This window comes from Cyprinodon tularosa, unplaced genomic scaffold (genome assembly GCF_016077235.1).
Source record: "Cyprinodon tularosa strain WSP-4 unplaced genomic scaffold, ASM1607723v1 ctg336, whole genome shotgun sequence".
NCBI classification, from domain to species: domain Eukaryota; kingdom Metazoa; phylum Chordata; class Actinopteri; order Cyprinodontiformes; family Cyprinodontidae; genus Cyprinodon; species Cyprinodon tularosa.
In genome coordinates this window covers 909,116-931,422 of record NW_024039048.1, presented here as the reverse complement: position 1 = coordinate 931,422, position 22,307 = coordinate 909,116, and the positions used below count along the sequence as shown (strand labels likewise).

General features: G+C 38.3%; 1 protein-coding gene across 6 annotated transcripts in view; it reads left to right on the top strand.

Moving 5' to 3' along the window:
• The window catches only part of anks1b (ankyrin repeat and sterile alpha motif domain containing 1B), a 296,256-nt gene that overhangs the window by 259,588 nt on the left and 14,361 nt on the right, over window positions 1–22,307 (top strand). For all 6 annotated transcript variants that reach the window (XM_038294207.1, XM_038294206.1, XM_038294209.1 and 3 more), the window contains 4 exons: window positions 9,831–9,938; window positions 11,377–11,580; window positions 14,640–14,765; window positions 20,863–20,934. In XM_038294207.1, coding sequence (XP_038150135.1) covers window positions 9,831–9,938; window positions 11,377–11,580; window positions 14,640–14,765; window positions 20,863–20,934 — 510 coding nt within the window. The remainder of the gene's footprint in view (window positions 1–9,830; window positions 9,939–11,376; window positions 11,581–14,639; window positions 14,766–20,862; window positions 20,935–22,307) is intronic.

The window sequence follows — 22,307 nt, the reverse complement described above, 5'->3', positions numbered from 1 at the left end:
AATTAAAATAGCAGCACCTCGAGATTTTCCTTGAAAAGTTGAATGATACATTTGGCCAACCCAGCCCCTCCGGAGTCTAGAATGATCTGAAATTTTCAAGTGGGTTTCTTGTAAAAAAACAATTTGAGCACCCAAATGCTGTAAGTGATGGAGCACTTTACTCCTTTTAATGGGTTGATTTAAACCCTTACAATTCCAGCTACAAAACTTGAAAACCTGACCCTTTAGTAAATTATCACGATTAGATTGTGACATCCATCAATCTGTGTAAAGGATGACCCATTGATAGCACTTAAAGACCAAATAACATATAAAAAACAGTACGACAAAACAAGAACATTAGAACTTACCCCTGATTGCTGAAGCATCTTCCCAAACAAGATGCGCGCATACCCCCTTTTGCTAACTACTAGATACCTCTTCCCAAGCATCCACGGACCCAGTAGAACTCAAGCTCCCACCAGTGCAAAGCAGGAACAAAAATAAATGGGTCAAATTATATTATCTAATTAAGTGTATAAATATATATGCATCTACACACCCATACATACACAGAAATATAAATAAACAAATAAATTATATATAGGAAATAAATCAGTAATAAGGATAGAGAAAAAAAAAAAAAAAAGGGGGAGATTTTAGTAAAATATAAGTAGTATAATAGTATAAAAAAAGAATTAAACAAAAATAAATAAAAGATCGTAAATAAGATAAGAAAATGATTAGAATCAAATATGTAAAAAAAATAAATAAATAAATAAAAAAAAAATAATAATAATAAAAAAAATAAAAAAAAGGGAGAGAAAAAAAAAAGAAAAAACCCCTGCAGTTAAGTTACCATATCACGGATATAAATCAGAAATAACGAACATCAGCCTCAAACCAAATCACAGTTATTAGTCAGAAGGAGCACCCCCTCCCAGTTTCTTAATCAAGTCTGTGGCAGCTTCGGGGTCGGAAAACTTGCGCACAGCTCCATTTGGCAGTGTGATTCTTAACTCAGCAGGATAGAACAGGCCAAACTTAACACCAGGGCACGAGTGTAGGAGACGTTTGGCATTCCCAAACTGTGAGCGTTTTTTGGCCACTGATGACGTAAAGTCTGGAAAGATAAAAATTTTCCTGCCCTGATAGAGAAGAGGTGCAGCAGCTCCTGCCCGGCGCAGAATCAGTTCCTTTACATGAAAATAATGCACTCTGATGATAATTGGTCGAGGTGGAGCTCCTTCTTTAGGTTTTTCCCTGCTAGACCTGTGAGCCCGGTCCAGAAGCGGCACATCCTCCAATCCCAAAAGGTCACGCAGAAGCTGTGAGATGAATTCTCTAGGGCTGGGCAGTTCCAGTCCTTCAGCCAGCCCGATGAGACGAATATTATTACGCCTTGATCTTCCCTCCAGATCCTCACATTTAGCCTTTAGATGTTTAACTTCCTCCGTTAAAACAGATACGGAGGACTGCAGGGAGGACAAATCATCACTGCAAGTGGTAGCAGAGACCTCGAGCTCTTTGATTGTGGCTCCCTGAGTTTCAACAAGAGACTGGATGGAGTTTATATTAGCATTAAGCTCAGCCTTTACGGAATTAATTTCTGACCTTAATGTGAGAGTAAGAGAGTCGATCCTCGAGTCGAAAGTATCACAAATGTCTTGCTTCAGACCCTGCAGTGCTTTGGTGAATGTTGCCTCACTGAGCGGTGTATCTGATCCACGCTTGTCGCTCCCCAGCGGCGTCTCATCCATCCGGAGCGCGCCCGATCCGGAGCTCGTCTCAGAGGTAGTACGTCTCTGACGAGGTCCCTTAGTCTCCCTCTTGTCCATTTTACAAGAGTCGCAGTACTTTAAAACAGAAAATGGTCCCAAACAGTACCGAAGAAAGTTGTCGGAGACGATGACGTCACAGTCCAGCGACACGGGCGAGCGCAACCAGTAATTAGCTTTAGCACAATGGACCGTCCAAGGATGGAAACCACTCTTTTATGCTCACCCGTGCCCGCAGTAATATCAGTCCTAGTGCCACCGTGCAGGGGATAAGGGATCAACCAGAAAGTGACAGACCAGTCTGTTTAGGGCCCGGGTCGAGCGCTATGAAGCTAGTGCACGCTGGCTAGGTCCGAGGCGGCGACCGTGGCCTGCTACGAAAAGTTATTGAAGCAAACGACTTAGCGACCAAAAAAGGTGTCAAATGAACCAGGGATTAGAAGCGCACCATTATATACATATGCGAGGCTGATTTATAAATAGGGGTGTACTTTAAAATAAATGTTTTGTCCCTGCTTTTGCGGAGCCTCGAGAAGCACGTCTTCACTCCATGGTGTTCCTCCGCCTCCTCATTTTGCTTCTTATGCATAGTTTTGATCCTTTATTTTGGACAATTTGTCTGATATGAGAAAAGCATAAATCCAAAAGTTCTCTCAGCTCTTGGAGGTCTAATTTCTTGCAGCAGAAGATGATTTTAAAAGATAAGGTTAGAAACTATCAGGAGTCTCCAGAAATGTTATTTTATGCACCAACATGTGTTATTTTGTGCAACATAGATGCAATACAGAGTTAATTCACCAATCCAACTCTAAACTATGGTCAGTAGAGTTGCTTACTCTACATTCTAAACATCAGGCTAGGCCGTTAAGGGCCACTTTAGACTTTCTGTTCATCACCTGTGGTCATTGGTCCTTCTAGGTATCAAAGCTCACCTGTAGTCAGAGGTCAGACACATTGTGTTAGCCTAAACTATGGTCTCAAAGGTTCTTCTGTTGTACTTAAACCTCACCTATGCTCATTAGGGATGGCCTATGTCATTTCTGACCTTCAACTATTTCATCTGGTATTTTTCATGACTAAAAGAATGAGGTCCTGATTGCAAATGGCTAAAACCAAATTAAATGGATTCAACCTTAAAGATTAAAGGTTAAGATGAGGAAGAATTACTGCTCATCTGAATGGAAGAGTCGGTTGACATAGTTCAGGCATTTGATCAAGAAACCTGCTTACCACTTCCCAAAGAGAAGCTTTAGACATTTTCCACCTAGATAACGTCATGGAGCAAAACAGATATCTTGGGACTTGGGGAATATAGCTGGATAATAGAATATCTTGATTGTCCTCTGCAAGCCATACTTAGATGTGTAGGAGACCATGAATATGTCAACATTACTGTATGAAATGACTTGGTGTGAAGTGTTAGATAGGCCTGGATATGCCCTTTTGCCAAATGTTTTCCAACAGTTATCTACAATACAAGAAAAGTCACCTTGGTGTAGTTGATGGTAGCCAAAGCCATAGCAATCAGGCTCTAAGATTGCATTCAGACAGACTTGAGCTATTTACTGATCAATACTACCACTCAGTTGTCCTGTAATGCATTCTGACCAAGGTAATTAAAGAAAGCTTAGGCCAGTGATTCTTTGATCTGCAGGAATCGATGCAGGAATCTTCAGAGGGTTGAACACCAACTACTACATTAGGATCAGATGCTGCAGGTGTTGTTTATCTCACATTAAAGCAAACCTTGGATGCACATCAAAGTTAAGGGGTTATAATGCTACACAGATGTACCATTTATATTGATGAGTGAAAGACACTGATGCTACGACAAAGCCTTGTCTTTTGTCTGCAGAAATATTTAAGATCATTCCTCCCAGATCTGTTTTTATTTTGATCAACTTTTCAAGAAGACTTAAATTGAGTTGCCAAGTGAGGTAGTTTCAGGTCAAGAAAGTTTGGACAGAAAGTGAAGGGAGCTGGAGGGAAAGAAAAATGAGAATATTGAGATGAATAGCTTGGCGAGTTGTTGTAAATTAAACAGAAGCTGAGAGGGAGAAACATTCACTTCTCCCATCATTAAAACGGTGTGCTAGCCTGAGCACAGACAGCGGCTGGACTGTCGCTTCCCTCGATGTGTTTCACGCTCCAGTAAACCAACCAGCTCCAGCGTCCCCTCCAGTAAGACACAGAAAAGCCTTTTTGTCTTCAGCGTCCTCAGCCAGAGGTCACTGTGAATGCAGCCAAGTCTCACGCTTTCCGCCTAGTTCTACACTGTTCACTTATCAAAATAAGCTGTCAAGGTTCACTTTCCTGTGGTCGTGTTCTTGTGATTTTTTTTCTGTTTTTTTGTCCTAATAGGTGATAAAATAGGCAATTTTTCTCTATCACTGAATATCAGCAGAACAAATCCTCCTGTTTTAAATAATGTGTTTTACATCCTAATTGCCAACTTAAATGACTTCAGAGCAAAAAAAGCTTTGATAAATTTACCAACAATGTTAACATTTCAGCTGTTGGAACAAATTCCAAAGTTTTGCTCCTACAAAAAATAAGAGTGATATTTCTAACTGAATGCATGGGGCTGATCTGTTAATCAAACATGTTCAATCTAAGCCAGCAGGTCACTAACAAGATCAGCTTCCTGACTGCTGCACAATGGAGACACACATAAGATCCAGGCAGTAGCATGAATGTAAACAATAATCCCAGATTAATACTGCAGCGATAACACCAGGCATGCTTGGTTAACTTTGTGCAGGAACACATCCAAGATCCTCAGACTCTTTTTATCACTATGTTCTGACATATTGTGAAGAAAATCCTGCTCCAAACCTTTTATGTGGCTCATTTATTAAAGGTGGATTTGATTTCTGTACTTGTTCTTAAAGTTAAAGAGGGCCACACATGGTATCAGCACTTAATGAAAGAACAATTTCAGGTGCAACTCATTTTTGGTTAAGTTGACCGGAAATATTCAAATCCAGCGTATCTTCAATCTGGCCTTTATATAGGAGTATCCTGAAGAAATCTATTGTTTAAGAAAGTAAGAATATTGGCCATGTAGGAGACATGGAAACCATGTGGAAAAAGGTATCCTAGACATAAGAGACAGAAAATAAAATTGGATTAAATGCAAGACTCTAAACTTGTCCATAAAAAAAAAATGGTAGCAGCATCAAGATGCAGTGATGCTTTAGGAGAGAAATACAGGACAATTCATTGGAAAAGAGCAAAAAAATTAAAGGAATATAACACTGAAGACCTTTCACGGCAGTCCATCCGCACATACACCCATCGGTCCGTAGATCCATCCATCCATACCAGAATTAATTTCGTCAACTTTATTTTTATTTAGTGACAGAAATCAATTTTAGTCTTAGTCAAATTTTTGTCATTTTAGTCAACACTGTAAATAATAGAACTTCTCCACACACTGCTTCTCTTTTTCTCTATTTTATTTATATAACCCTGTGCAGAATAGAACTTCTCCACACACTGATTCTCTTTTTAACATATATCTCACTGTACACATTGAACCTTTTGTTGGCTTGTTTCATCATATCCCCAAAGTCTTCATGGTCAATGGTCCTTGTATGCAGGCTAAAACGCCCAATCCACTTTGCTGTCGTGTTCTCCAGGGCTTTCTGCTCTTTGACATCTTTGACATTGGGGGTGCGTTGGGGGTGCTCCCAACATCTCTGCAACAGACCTCCCTTCTTTCCACCATGTCTGATTTGGCTGTGGTGTCACTGTGTCAGGTATCTAGTTGACCCACCCGTTTCTACTACTACTACAGGCCCATCCGATCCTACTACTACAGGCCCAACCATTCCTACTAGTACTACAGGCCCACCCGATCCTACTACTACAGGCCCATCCGATCCTACTACTACAGGCCCAACCATTCCTTACCTTCTTCCATATGGCAGCATGTTGGCACCTCAGATGTCGCTTGAGAATTATTGTGTTCTTCCCTGCCATTTTGAACCTGCAGACTCTTTTGTGGCATCCTTCCTCCGGTGTCTCCACATCTTGGCCACCACCGTCATCGGTGGCATGATCAATTATTATCATGCAGGCTGTTGTCCTTTCGAGTTGTAAACATAAAGGCAGCATACATCCAGGCATTGTTTTTCGCCCAGCTCCTCGAACAAACCGTACACCGTATCCGAGCCCGACACCATGACTGGGTAGTTGAGCTTGCCTCAGGTAACTACTGCCAGTTACCAGTATAAGCTCTGTGCTACTACTGACTGAGCGGCATGAGGCACTGTGGGACAGGCGCCATGTAGGGACAAACAGGGCAACAACGCGTAATCTTCTGTGAATTTCAAGAAACACTTATATTAACAATTACAAATTAATTAAACATTTTCATTTTTGAATGTCCATTCGTCCATGGCTTGTAAATTTAATCTGGTCTTAGTCTCGTTATCGAAAATTATTTTTTATTCTCATATTTATTTTCTGGAAAAAAATATGTACGTCATCGTCTCGTCATCGTCACGGGAAAAAGTCATCGTCCTGGTTGACGAACTTAATAGTGATCCATCCATACTGTACATCCATCCATCCGTCTGTACATACTTCCATCTGTCTGTCCATCTATCCACCAGTCCGTCTGTCCATCCAACCATCCATCCATCCATTCATCCATAAATACTTCTATCCATCTATACATACGTCCATCTGTCTGTCCGTCCATCCACCCGTCCGTCAATCCATCCATCCATACATACACCCATCCGTACATACGTCCATCTGTCCGTCCATCCACCCGTCCGTCAGTCCATCATCCATCCATCCGTCCATCTGTGCATATGTCCATCCATCAATCCATCCATCCACCCCTCTGTACATACGTCCATCTGTCCATCCATCCGTCCAACCAATCAGAATAATAAAACATTTGTTTCTTCCACTTCAAAATTATGACCAACATTATTGTGGTCTATTGTATCAGGGTTGAAATTGGGAAAAAACTTTAAGCAGTATGAAAACCTCTTACAGCCACAATACTTCTCTGCTTTATTTTATTCCCCAGTCATGCAGGAACAAAAGCGTTGCCTCATCAAGGTTATATCTCTCCAATTGATTTGAATCGAGTTTAGCTTTAATGAAGAGCTGTTGTGTTAGAAGTATGCGGTGACAGAAGTGCAACACTTGCGTATGCATAGATAATTATTTAAATGTGAAACAGGCTGATGTTGCGGTGTGCCATCACAGAGGCTTAAGTGTGTGTTTTAATAATGGTTAATTCTCATCCATTGTAGAGCAACGATATAATCTTCTCCCCCACACTTTTAACAACTGTTTAGGCTGCTGGCATTAGAGTGAGAGCTCACTGATTTTTTGATTTTTTTGTTGTTGATTTTTTTTAGATTTTTTTTTTAAGAGGGATGAGAGTGTGTGTGGGTGACTGCTGCAGCAACCATTGTTGCTATGGTGAGAATTGAACTCCAGGCTGAGGTTGAGGCTTCTAGTGTATCTGAAGTAGAGGCTGTTGCATAAGGCAACAAGTAGCACACCAGTTCACACCATGTGGGGCAATTATTGTGCTTTTTTTCCCCCTGGAGGGGTTAATATGCGTTTGTGTGTGCTTATTCGTCTGTAATAACACAGGATTGTGAGAACTGAGTCATGATTCAACCCCACAGGAGGCACAGGATTTTATAACCTTTTTATATTGGCGGTGCATACACATCATCCCGGACATTTTCTACTTTTGCTGCAAATATTCTCAGAAATGACTTTTCAACTGGTTCGGTAGCTATTATGATAAGCTGTAATTTGCGTGAGTGACAAAATGCCAAGAAGAGAAAAAAAGGATTGATAAAAGGGAGAAAGGTCAAACTGAAGTGTAATCTGTAGATGACATTTTCAAATGCAGGGGTCTGGTGCCTCAACATCCAATGAGACAAAAACACAGAAGTAAAAAATTATTTTGCGCTTTTTCTCTTAATATACAAGTTTTTCTTTAGCTGGAATCAAATATAAATATCTGAGTAAAGAAAAAGATTCAATACCTATTCAAAATGGTGTTCTGCACAGTGAAGTTTCCAGCTAGTTTGTCGTGATTGGTTATTTACAGACTTTACGTTGTTTAACAGATTTACAATAATTCACCAGAGATTTATTCTACTATGCCTTCCCCTAGAGACAACCACACAGGCTTTCTTTTTTATACCTATTGGAAGCAAGCAGCAGCCACATAAAACTCTGCAGAAATTTATTGTGTAGCTGTGTGATGCCAGAAGGTGCAGATGGCGCCAACAACATCCTTGCAGACGGCTGCCGAGTCTCTGCTTGTCTCTTCAGAAAATTCAGTACCTGGCACAAGCAGCTCGGCTATAACCGAGGGCAGAATGGATGATTTAGTTGGAGTGTTTTTTGTCTCTTTTGTGCTTGGTTAATGAGGGCCTCTAGTCAGCCTATAGACAATTACCAACTTGTCACAGTTTCATGTAGGTTTTTTGCGTCTCTTATGGGTTACAGATAGAATCTCTTCAGGGGAACTCGGTCCTATGAAAGAACCTTAGGCAGAAACTAGAATCAAATATTAGATGAAAGTTAACTTATCAATTCTCAGGTTGAGTTCAGATTTAGTAGCTTGTCTCGATTAGTGACTTATAGGTTAGGCTTCAAAGTCTAAGGTGAGGGAAACTCAAACTTGGTCTAAAGTCATCAAATTTGACATTTATAGCCTCAAATCTAACAAATTACTGCATCCAGTTTGTTCTCACATATTGATATATCATCAACATGTTTACTAGATTTGACTTCAGCCATTGCATAATGAAATGATGCTACATGAGATAAGAAAAGACATAAATATATCCCTATGCTACTCATGCACACATAAACCTACACATATAAATCAATTGTAGATCTATATAAACTACAAAAAATATGGTAATAGGAAAAAATTTACTTTCTAAGGGTACAGTGGATGATCGTTCCTCAGCTACTGGTTTTCCCACATACCACACTGTGGTACAGTATGTGCTCATCTAACGCCATTGTGCTTCATAAATCCAGTGAGCTTTGATTTCAGTGGTGAATCTCGCAGTAAAATGTAAATATCTTGAGTTATTGTCTTGAAGGCATGCAGACAGACTAAATATAGCTGTGCATATGGTTGACAAGGCTTGTGAATGCATATTTGATAGGCGTTCCCTCTGAGGAGCAGGTGAACTAGTAGGATGGTGAGACGGATGTACAGTTATTGTTAATATGATTGGGCATTTCTTACCTGCATTTCTGTCCACTATACTGTTAAATTGAACTCCAAATAATGACTGTTTTCTATCCATAAATAGTAGGACTCTAAATAAAATAATCCCAGACTACAATATTCCTGCATACATTGCTGGAAAATGGCTCTAGGTATAGTTTTTTGGTTTAGTACAGAACCAGAATGCCATTTAGAAGATAATAAAGTTTATATGGCAATCTGCCCTGTTGTTCCCATTTCTAAAGAGAAGGGGGACTTTATGTCCCATCAGGTAAAGTGACACTAGTGAAGTTAACAAAGTAACGTATAAAATAGAGGATGATTCATTTTATTTTATTGAAATGTTTTAGGAGCTTTACGAACCAGAAAAGGCACTGGAGAGTCGAAACAACTACATTTAGACCTGCTTTGACAAAGAAACCTGGTGTTTTTACAATTTCCTGTGGGGGGACTGAAGTATTCTTCTACTTAAGCTTTTTTTTTTTTTTTTTATCAATAAAAAGTATAATAGATGACTTTAGTTCTATTCCAAATAGATACCTTCCAATTTGTGGTTTAGTCGATCAAGCTTTGGTTTTTAATTTTATCACTCCTTAAATGGATGATTAGCACCTTTACTGCTGTGTTTGAAGCTCTACTTTCTCTTTCTAAGAATGAGACTCTGCAGATATGAACCACTTGATTTATGCCAAAGCAGCTTAATTCTTTCCATCTTAAACACATTGTACCTGCATAACTTGTATATTGGCAGCATTAACTTTCAAGGTGTTGAAATATTTTTATTTTTTTTTAATCACTGAAACATTATTTAATACTCTATCTCTGTGTTCGTTAAGGTGTTGAAGATCAATCTCATTGGACACAGAAAGCGGATATTGGCATCACTGGGGGATCGGCTACACGACGACACGCCACAAAAACCTCCGCGGGCCATCTCCTTACGGGTGAGTAAAATAAGCAGATGGTATATCAGATTCAGAATCAGAAATACTTTAATAATCCCAGAGGTAAATTACTTTTGTTACACGCTCCAGATACAGCGTGTAACAAAAGTAATTTCCCGGTATACTGTTGGAAAAACAGTGAACAGTACCTTTAAGGCTTGCTTTAGCAAGATTTTAAAGTTCATAAATACAAAACTTCAGATGCGCTATTTGTTTTTTTTTTGTATCTCTATGCATTATAAACTATATAAGTACACAAAATGGAAATTAACAGAGTAAATATGGGGGAGTGGGGAGTGTTGGCCTAGTGGGTTAGAGCAATGCGCTTGTGCTCTGAGAAGGTTGCAAATACCAGATTCGATCCCCACAGCCTGCACTCTGGGTTCCTGAGCAAAGACTCTTATCCCCAAACTGCTCCCCGAACGCTGCACAATATCAGCCCACTGCTCCCCAAGGGGATGGGTCAAATGCAGAGAGTGAATTTCCCCATTTTGGAACAATAAAGTGATTAACAAATATGAATTTAGTGCTGTGTATAAAAGTAGTCCTTTCCTTTTTTAACCAAGTAAAGCCTCCCTGCTGTCAAAGTTCCCAAATTTTCCAGTGTTGCATAAAAAGTCAACCCTTTCCTTAGTTTTCCTCTCCTCTATTTAAACCGCTACTAGAAGGAAAACTAAACTACTTTGAGAAAGCTGTAAATATGATATTGTTTAACATTAAATTAATAGTTCTATTTTTTTAATTTATTTTTTTTGCTGCTTAATGTTTCTAGTTTGTAATTTATGACTTTTCCACAGAGAACTACATGCTGCTGTCTGGTTGCAAAAGTAAAGCCATCATTCCTTTAAAATGTTAGACTCGATTAAGTAATGTAGAGTAACGGATCTATTATATGACCTGGTTTTTCAGCCCTATGGTAATTACAAATCTGTGTTTACAGTTTATGATTGAAGCCAAGTCAGATTATTTTTGATGTCTTAGATTATAATTTATGACTCTGTTAAGATGATTAGTGTAAGCTTCATCATCTTCCAGTGTGTAAGCAGACTGCTGATAAAAAAAAAAAAACATAAACCAGCTTAGTAGAAAAAAAATATTATATGGAGGTCGCCAGAAAGGCTCCTATTCCCGTGTTACTATTCTATATTACAAGGTTGATATTCTCTGTTATATTACTGGATCCATTACAGACTGCAAAACAATAAAAACTGTCTATAGATTATTTCAAATATGATATTATGCAGGAAAAAAGCCTTTGAATTTGAACCATGTTTCCTTACGTTCTATTAGTTAATGATGTTACTGTAAACACAGTACAAAAATTATGAAAAATAAATGGGATATTATTGTGCTTTTATTTTCTGCTCTTGCAGTAGAAGAAGTGGCAAAGCACATTATGAAATAATGAATGAAACCTCTCATCTTTGCTCTGTTCCAGGAACCTGGAGGAAACCACACTCCTCCTCAGCTCAGTCCTTCGGTAGGCCAGGCAGCGTATACGGCGGGGGTCCCCGGTGGATCTCTGGACGTGCAGCACCTCATTATGCAGGCGGACGCACGGCGCAGGCAGCGCAGCACCGAGAACTACTTTGACGACGTGCCGCGATCCAAGCTGGAGCGACAGATGGCTCAAGTCAGCATGGTAAGGATAGGAGGAATAGGATGCATCAGCACGGAAATCTGATCAGTAATGGTCCATACTCTCACAGGAAAAATAATCCTCCCATAGTTTAGGAAGATTAGTTTGATAATAATTAAAACGAAAACATTTTTTCCTCTGCATAAAAATACTAAATTATTCTGCTATTTACAAAATGTTCTCCTTTATCCTTTGTGTTTGAGTGTTTCTGATCAATTATCAGATTAAATAAAACAAAAGTTTAAGAAAGTATCACAAAAAGGTTAGAACATAGCAGCCTGTCTCTATAATAACTTCTGAGACGCTTCTTTCAGCCGCCTGTGAGTCTCTGACGTCTATCTAAGGAATTTTTGTCGCTACTCTCTTTTAGTTTGTTTGTTTTGCAATTATAGCCTATTTCAGGTACTTGCACGACCTGCTAATATGTAAAAGTGCCAGAACGTTTGCAGCCTCTCTTCCTTGTCCAGACATTCTTTGGATCTGACTGAGATTTAAATGCTGAGTAATGGTATGTTTATCAATTATTGCTGATCAGTCAGCCTCAAAGCCATCTGGCAAACTGTCCTGCGCCTCCAGAGGGGAAAGCAGTCCTTCGCTACCACCGTTTACAGTGTGAGTGCGGAGCTGCTAACCGTGACTGAGGACATTGTCAGAAGGTGGGAGGAACACTTTCGAGGATTTCCTCTGACATTTCCTGGTGGCAGCAGATACTGGATGATCAGGGTCAGATTTGTTCATCATCCAGGCTGGATTCCCCATGGTGATCAAAATCATAATCATAAGAGCTGCTGAGAATACCGCTGGTCTCTGGATGCGTTTGACATGTACAGTAGTAGCCATTCAACATTTCCCCACTTTACTTGATGGGCCCTTGGCTGGTCCTTGGGTAGTCCCCTACAATTCCCTTTTAAACATCTAAATATTCTTTCTGGCCTGATTTGTGGACATTAAGGTCTAAAGAGAAGCATTATCTTCCGGTCAGACCCTGTAATTCAGTGAAATGGTGGAGTCAGATAAAAAAAGCATTTTGACTGGCTGATACTGAAGTCAGGGACAGGGTCATCAGACTGTAGGACTAGGTTGGTTTCCTCCATAAGAGGGTGGACGGGGGTATGTTCCATCTAGAAGAGGGGTCAAACCTCTCAGCCTCCCCAGGAAGATGTATGCCAGAGTGCTAGAAAGGGGAGTCCGGCTGGATGTCAAACCTCAACTTCAGGAGGAGCAGTGTGGTTTTGGTCCTGGCTCAATACTCTCTGCCGAGTGCTCCAGGGTGCGTGGCAGTTTGTCCAAATGATCCATATGTGTTTTGTGAGCCTGGAGAAAGCATTGGACCATGTCTCTCATGGTGCCTAATGGGGGGTGGGGGGTCGGAGCGCATCAGGAGTAAGCAGAGCAAGAGTTTGCATTACCAGCATGAAGTCTGACCTATTCCTGGTGCATGTTGGACTCCAACAGGACAGCCCTCTGTCACCAGTCATTCTCATTAGCCTTATGGACAGGATTTCTAGGTGCAGCCAAGGACCAGATTGGAATTTTCTCTGCTTTTTGTGGATGATGTGGTCCTGATTGCTCGCTCCTTTCAAAACCTACAGCATGCACCAGGGCAGAATGCAAAATGCCCTATTTGAGAATGAGCTCCAAAATCATGGTTCTGAGTCAGCAAAAGGTGCCTTGCCCTCTTAACGAAGGAAAGCTCCTGCCTCAAGTAGAAGAGATAAAGTATCTTAGGGTCCTTTTTACAAATAAGAGGAGAATAGAGCAGGAGATCAACAGATGAGTTGGTGTGTCTGCCGCCATTATACAGACGCTGCACTGGTCTTTTGTGATGAGATAAGGTCAAGAAAAGAATCTGGGTAGAGCTGCTTCTCCTCCATATCGAGAGGAGTCAGCTTAGGAGGCTCCTAGAGGAGGACCAGGACAGCCTGGAGAGACTGCATCTCCCAGCTGGCATTGGAACGCCTCTGGCTTACATGAAGGAGCAGGAGAAGGTGTCCATTAAAACTGCTGCCTCCATAACTCTTTTCCAGATTAGCTAAAGACGACGAGTATGAATTAGACCTGATGTAAAAATTACTTTTCTCAGACATCAGGTGGGAGTTAAAGTGGGGGTGTGTTCATTTAGAACCGAATGCAGCGTTTTTGTTAAAGCTCTTTTCAGTATCGATTTGTAATGTTTTTAAACTGGTTTTAAATACATTTGAATATATTAGGGAAAAAAAACACCAGACTTTTATAGAACAGCCTGTAGTTATACCTGGTTTTATCTAAAGCAATTTCACCAAATTAACATTTTCTGTTTTTTTCGAAGAAGTTTTAATTGCATCCAACTCTGAGGCCTTTTGACTTTTAATCAGCACTGTGCTGCAATTCAGACAGCTGTGTTTTGATTTCCTATGATTGGGGTCTTTTTGTGAAGCACAGAGCTCATCAGTGCAGACTTAAACATTTACGGATATCCCTCTGAATCCCAAATGTGTGTGTGTCGCAGTGCTTGTCACTTTTCTGTTTGTTTGTTTTTTTTATCATGAACCAACACTTTGAGGATGTCAGCTTTGCATGAATAGAGAGATAACAGTGACAGGAGGAAAGATCTTTCTTCTGTTGCAAGATTAGATGTCTTATAACAGCTGTTCACTCTTCAGGAACATCTTGTTCTTTAAAATATATCTTTATTAGTTTTAATACAAGATAAATATCTAATCAGTTAAATTGTAGATTTGGTCACAGCGGGTTTATAAACCTCACATCTATCTCCCCTCTCCCATATTCTGAACAAACAGTCCCTGGATTTGTGAACACATTCTCAGGCAGCAAAAATCAGTGTTAAATTATAAAGCAATGGGCCAAACGGTAAGCTTGATATGTCCAGATATTTGAGAAGTATGTAGTTTGGATTAAAGAAATCTCCATGTTAGAAAAGCAAAGATTTAGCAGGACATGTATGAGTATAATTTCCTCTCAGATTTCCTCCTAAACTGTCAGAAAAAGCAGAAGACCAGTAAAAAGCTGTGACAGAATAAGCCAACCCACCTACACTAATGTGTGTTTGCTTGTCGTTTCAGGCTGGCGAATGGTGTGAGCCGATTACGTTGCGTCCGCCAAACGAGGCGACATCCTCCACTCCTGTTCAGTACTGGCAGCATCATCCGGAGAAGCTCATCTTTCAGTCCTGTGACTATGAAGCTTACGTGAGTCCAAATCTTTCGCCTGCTGTTAACAGGGTTGACTGAGCATGGATGAAGTGATGCAAAGACGCTGCTGTGCTGATGGACAGAACAAACGTAGAATGATTCTATAGAGAGCTAAGACAGTGCTACTTTGCTCCTTTGTGCAACTATTAAAAACAATAAAACATAGGAGTACCAGCTATTACTAAAATCTATAAAATACGAACATTAATACCCCGTTTTAACATACTGTGAATAATCTATGTCTGTGTTTCTTCACAGCTTTGTATTGAACTCTCCTTAATGAACTTCCATCCAAATAAAAACATCTATTTTACCAGAGAAAAAAATAGACCAGTGATTAAAAAATCCAGCTCTCCGTAAGGCAGGGTGAGTTTAGCACATTTTAGAAACAAGACAATTCAAAGTGCTACAAATAAACTCTATAAATCGACCGATAAATCAGCCAGCTGATATTTTTGGCTGATATTACGGCTCTTTTTATGTATCCTATCGGTCGATACCTACATGCCTTGGCCGATTCATTAGTGCATTCAGCAGCCATGTTTTGAGATCACATGCATCGCTGCTCCCACCATTAGCTAGCTTTTATTAACATTTTGTTTTATTTGTTTATAGATATTTTTTTTTTGCTAAAACAGAGACAACTTGTAAACAGTAGAAGAAAAAGAAATATCGTCCAAAAAATATCGGCAGCACATATCGGGGATCGGTTAACTGATAAAATTAATAACTAAAATGTATATATCAGTTTATCTTTACATTGCTGTAACTGGTAAATCTAATTATTACTTAGATAATCTGCAGCATTCAGTTAATCTGTAGCATTAGCAGCCCATTAGCAAAACCAAGCAGTATGGTGGAGGAATCCCATTAAATAGATTTTTTTCCCCAATTGCACCTTTATGGTGCTTTTTGGAACCTTTTTGAAGGATTATCTGTATATTAAATCAACTATTAGCTTACCTTTTGTAAATTGGAGAAAATCAAAGCTTATCTCCAATCAGATTTATACCAAAAAGAGTTTTTTCAACAATTGAAAAAATAAACCAAACATTTTAACTGATTTTATCAAACCTACTGACTTGTACTTTCCATAAATATGCAATAGTCATCGTGATGATTGTTTTATGTAAACGTTTAACTGAACTAACATTGTGAATTTCCTCATTTTATTCATTAAGACATTTTTAAAAGAGCAAATTATCTAACTGTATTCATTAATCCCAGTAATGTTTTGATTCTGACAGTTTTACCAAAGAAACTAAACACTGAAGATAAGCTTCTCTGTTTCACCCGCAGTCAGTTTTTTTAAATTCAGACCTTTAGCCAGTTACATAAAAGATGTTTCATATCTGCATAAGTACAGAAAAAGCTGCACACCTCTCGAGGGTTAGACAGTAATGCAGCGATTACTGACTTACAGCAGGAAAAATGCTGCAGAGAAAAAATCAAGTTCCATTAGAAATACGTGAGTGAGAATTGAAGAGGATGTGTCAAATGAAAATGTTGATCTGAGGACAAAATACGGTAAAACAGTCAGAGCTAAATCAGCGTGTGACGGCAAGCCTGAAATAAATGGAAAGGGAAACAGAAAAATAGTTTGAGCAAATAAGTGTTGTTCTGTTAAGATAACAGATGAGATAAACTATTTGTGTCACAGTGGAGAAATTCAGTTGTTACATATACATAGATATAAATAAAACAGCTGAAGTTTCTTATTTAACAGGACAGGTTTCAGGTTGCAGAGGTTGCATAATGAATTAAATAGTGATTGCACATTAGTTATTGCACAAGTTAGTTAAATATATGAGCAAAGAACTTGGAAATAATAGACTATCATCTCATTCAGGGAGAGGAATGAACTAAATACTTCTTAACTGATGATTAAATTATCAATTAAAATATCGGTTGATTGAAGTTTGTTTAGCTAAAGTCTGAGGATAATAGATGAACAGATTTACTTTGAGCTGATCAAAGAAAAGTTAAATTTTAAGGTGAAATGTTCATTTAAGTGTTTATATGTAGAAATCATAAGAATTTGAATTATGTGAGAAACTGTGATCTGAAGGATAAATCCAGTAGATTTAAGAGGATTCTCCTCAAACAGCTTCTGAGTTGATGAGAAATCAAAATGTTTCTGTTACTGTGAGGTCAGGAGTGAGATGGTGGCAACGATGAGACCTTCTCTGAGCTTTTTTGATCTGACTTGAGCTGCTAATGTTCAGCAGTAACGTTGGAAAGCCGTTCATTTCACAGCTCGATGATACTGGTTGATCTAACACAGGGGTCACCAACCTTTTAAAGGCTAAGAGCTACTTTATAGGTATTGACATAAAAAGAGCTACCAATACTGACCTTTGAATGGAGGAGTTAGGGTTCACCTAAACTTCAAGCATAATAAATATTTTTTTTATTTTAATTTCTAATTTTACTTTAGATATTGATATTAGGAAATATCTATGAATGCAAACGTTATTAAAATAAAAAAGGCAAAAGAGAAAAAAAAAATTGCATCTCAAACCCACTGCTGAATTGTGTTGCTTTAGGAAGATGCTGAGGGCACACAGTGTGGTCCTAGTGGGCCCCTTGGTGCCTGCAGACACCACGCTGGTGACCCCTGATCTGAGATGTAGGGTTATTGCAGATCAGGAAAATATACTGGCCCTTGTAGAAAATGTTGTTTTTTTATTATTTTTATCAGTGCATATTTTGGGACAGTCCAATCTTAAATCTAAAACTCCAGTAGTAAAATTATCAGTGTCTCATCTGGCAAGGTTTGGTCATTAGGACAGTATTATAAGTCTAAACTCTCTTATTTAACAGGATAAGTGCACAGGGTATTGCACAATTGCAATGTTCAGTTCACCTGATCTCGAATTTAAATAAATTTGTGCTATGTACTCAAAAAAGGAAAATAAACTTACTTTGCTTAACATTTGGCATTAGGTGCTTTTTTACATATTAATCCAATTTTAAGCAACACGTATATAAATATATTCATCTAAAAACCCTGTGCAATAACCCTGTATAATGATCCTACTGTAAAAAAAAAAAAAAGCTGTCATATGTAGACTGTATACTGTATATATTCCATGCACCTTTCTTCCTTTAACACATTAGCACATTTCTCCACTGAAAGATCAATAAAATCAATCAATCACTTGAAGTGTTTAATTCCATCAGTGTAAGCTTAGTCCAATTAAACCAAAATTAAAATGCAAGATTAGTTTAGTAAATACCTCATGTTAACGTTTGTGATGGTAGGAGTGAAAATAATTTTTTCTTCTACTCTACCAAGCAACCTGTTTGTAGCCTTTTGGGTTATGTAGACAAAGTAATACCAATATTCCACTGCTTTTTATAGTTGCATACGGTTAGCTTTATTGACTTTTTTTTATCCCTCGCTATCATGTGAAGAAATACAGTTTCTCATTCAGTTTCGTTCATCATAACTTTCAAAGTTTGATCTCTGTTTGAGGACTGAACACAAAGAATCAGCCAAGACTTAACCATTATACTAATCTGTTCTTTCTAGAGAGACAGAGATGCTATTTTATTTAACCAGGGAGACATGGTGCCCTGTAGAGAAACACTCTCTTCTCTATTTACAAGAGAATGAAATTTAAAAAGTGAGATAAATGAGCAAGAGGCACGGTGGAGTGAATGCCAACAAAGTGGCAGGAGCTAGAAATTGGATGGAAATGACACTGATAAGGCAGTGCTGTGCTTGTTTTAATGAAAGGATGGTGAAAAGCCAGCATGGGACTGAATGATGAATCAACTCTGAATAAACAAAAAAACTCTGTGCTACTTTCAGCACCGACTCTGGTAGCATCTTTATGTCAGCTTCCAGCCACAGCATGGAAAACTTTAGTTTAACTAAGTCCTTCAGCCAACCCTGCAGATATCAGCACAACCACCCGACTCCCATCATGATCTAAGCTACAAAAATAGAGGGAAACCTGTAGGGAGATTAATCTAAAGTAAAACAAGATTTTTAATTGGCTTCACAAGAAATGAGAGGCAGTGTGGACTGCCTCTCAACAAAGATTGAATAAAAAGTGAGTTATCTTTAAATAACTCTGCCCAATCCTGATTGTCTCGCTGGTCTAACTTTGTTCTTAATCAACCAAACTGATTTATCAACACAAAAAACACAACTTTGAAAAAATAAATATTGTTTAGATTGTCTGGATGTTTATTGAACCAAATAAAATCTGTTTGCAGACTTTCACATGTTTCTTCTCTGCATGATTGAGAAGAAAGAATAAAGCTTTTATTCTTAATTAAACCTGCTGATGTCTTAAATCAGCTCCCTAATAAAAAACACCTTCCACATTTATCCAAAGCCTACTACAGATGCATAAAAAATCTTAGAAAATATTTATTACAGATCATAGATATTGATGATGTTTTAATTAATTATTGTTGTTGTTCATTTGTAACGTAACCTTTAGTGTTTTGAAAGGTGCTTATAAATAAAATGTATTATTAATATTATACTGAATCTTATAATAAAATTGAAAACATGAAGTCATATATATGTTAATTAAAGCTATATCAACTTAATAAGAAATTTGCTCATCTGGAAGAAACTGTCAATAAAAATGTTTTGCATTTATATTGAGCAAGGGTTCACTATAAAATTTCTACTGTAATCGCAATAAGTCACATAAGGGAAAGCTAATATTTGCTGCACCCCATGTTCTCTATCTTGACCTCAAATCTGGTATTTAATTTTTGTAAGAAAAAAAATGCTTTCTGTAGATTAAAGTCAGCATATGGACAAAAGCTTTCCTTGACCTGACTGTCCTACATATTAACCTTCCAGGACAGCAGAACCCAATTTTCTGCACATTGACTGGAACAGAGACATGGTGTAATGCAATTTTCAGGACAGCTTCCAGCAGCACCAACGCATCAATGATTTAAATGTTATTCTCTGTACTTGGGGCAAAGCATCAATATTTTGAAGCAACCTTCAGATACTCTAAGAAGCAGACTTCACTGAAGAAAAAAATTGTTTAAATGCCAGAAAAATGATAAGGGATCAATATAAAGAACTTTATGTGAGACATTTGATGTCAAGTTAAACAGATGAGAAGGAAAATCTTCTAGCGCTTCCCGTCTAATTCACTAAAAGCCTTGTTATGATCCCACTTTAGAGAATAAGGTCTCTTCCATAAGCTAGATGGGCACTACGAGGTGTTGAGTGTCGTTCCCATTAAGAGCACAGATGTCGTTATAAAAACTGACCTGTAAAAAAAAACTGCCATCTTTAACAGCTGGTTTTAAATGAAATTCTGCTTGTTCAAAATGACCGACCATGAATCCCATCCAGACTGAAGGATCTGGAAGGCAGCAGACCCAATGAAAGCTGTAAAGCTTCATGCAACCACTGCTGCTGGCATTTCTCTGCATCAAATAAATTGCCTAAAATTTAAATCAAAAAAAAAAAAAAAAAGAAGAACACAGTGTTATTGTTAAGCTAGACTCTCCCACATACCTATTGCGAGTGTCAAACCTGCTGGTGCCATTAATGTCAGCAGGATGGTCAGTTCATCATTTGAGCTCCTCTCTGACCGTTTTATCAGCCATCATCATCAAAACTGCACAGAAAGTAGAGAGGGGGACTCTAACTGCAGAATCAATCATTTCTGTTAGGTTCCATCTGCAGATTAAATGTAGGTTGAGGTCCACATTTTGGCCTGAGAATAAAACATGAGTCCAGCTTTAACATTTTCTGTAAAAAAAAAAGGAATTAAATAAAACTAAAAATCAAGTTTTCATAACAACCATTTCTTCCTAGACTCAAAAATGCATCTATAGTTTTTAAAGATGAATAGGGATTTTTTTTTTCCAAGATTCTTTCAATGTTTAAATAAGCAGGTTCCTCCATTAATTTATAGAAATTCCTACATCTATGATGCAGTTGCTGCCCATAACCACTGAAATTTGCTGTTATTCTTAAAAAATAAATAAATATATTTGTTGATCTGAAAGCATCAAGCAGAATTTAAAGGAGTTTTATAAGGCAGCAATAATCTGGTCTTGACAAACATGCTAACAGGATCTTTCTGGATCTTTTTAACAGTACCTGGGCTCCATGTTGGTGAAGGAGCTGAGAGGGACGGAGTCGACGCAAGATGCCTGCGCTAAAATGAGGGTAAAGCTCCGTCTGATGTACTTCACTTCTACATTTTATGAAAAAATGCTGTCAATAATCAGACGCACATGCATTGGCAGAGAGGAAACAACACGTTTTGTTATTTTTATTATGGAAACATTTCCATAATAAAAGGGTCCACTCTTACGAGTAGCTACCAAATCTCATAAGGGGCAAAACTGAATTAGTATTTGTAAAATAAATAAAAGCAATGAGGCTATATGTAGTGAAGGAAGCCCACATATGCAGCCTGCATCCTTGAGACTTTTGCTATATTTTCCCCCACCACCTCCTCTCTCTGCCATTTTCTGTCTGATTAATGCTAAAAAAGATCAGTAACGCCTTAAAAAAAGAGGAAGAGTTAAAAAAAATCTATATATTCAGCATGATTCATAATTCCCAACCAGAGATTTAACCATTTGAAACGTGACATTAACAGTGACGTTTACACAGAGCTGTAGCAGAAGGAAACAAAAGGTCCTAAAACATTTTTCCATCCTTCCTGTCATAATCAGAGGTGATGAAATGACAGAAAGCAAAAACATTTTAGCTTAATTGCATCATAATTAATGTCTCTCCACAGTTTATATTTATTTTACCCCCCCCCCCCCCCCCCCCAAAAAAATGGTCACTCGTTTACACTTTTATGTTTTCTTTGAAAATTGGTTTTACTTTAATACACCAAACGTTCAAAAACAGTTAAAGGGTCCAATTGGATTCTTTTTATTCATTTTACTGCATTCAAATAAAACTTTCCTGGTTTTTCAGCTGTTCAGACACTCCTTCCTTTGTTGTTGGTATCAATGGTTCCTTTTTTGACTCTTTTCCCCTTCTATTCTGATCCACTGCAGTATAGAGATTGATTTTAGTATTCCTGATCGGATCATCATGTTCTTTTACCGTAGAAGCTTACCTAGCCTTTCTTTCCTCAGCTTTTGCAACACTTAAACGTTGCAAATAATGGCAACGCAATGTATATTGTGAGTGTACCTTCATCCATCCCTTAACAAAAACAGAGGTTGATGTTTAAATCCAGATTTATAGACACGTGAGCAAAGCCAAGTAGAGCTGCTGTTGGCAGATTTTGGAGAAAAAAGAAACAAGATTCTCAGGAGGGACGATGGAAAGTTAAAGTTACTCCAGTCTTTGAATAAGTAAAAGCTTTTTGCATATATGTTTTATTCTCTGCATGTCATCAAAAAGCACTTAGATTTACTGTAGGAGTCAAATGAAACGCCAAGATTTAATTAATCTAATATTAATTGGGTTTAAAATGTATTTTCTGCTCATTGTAATGGGTGTGACATATAGAGATGATTTAATGAACCACTCAACGGGGCTAGATTCTAGGTTGAGACAAAGTGAAATAAAAA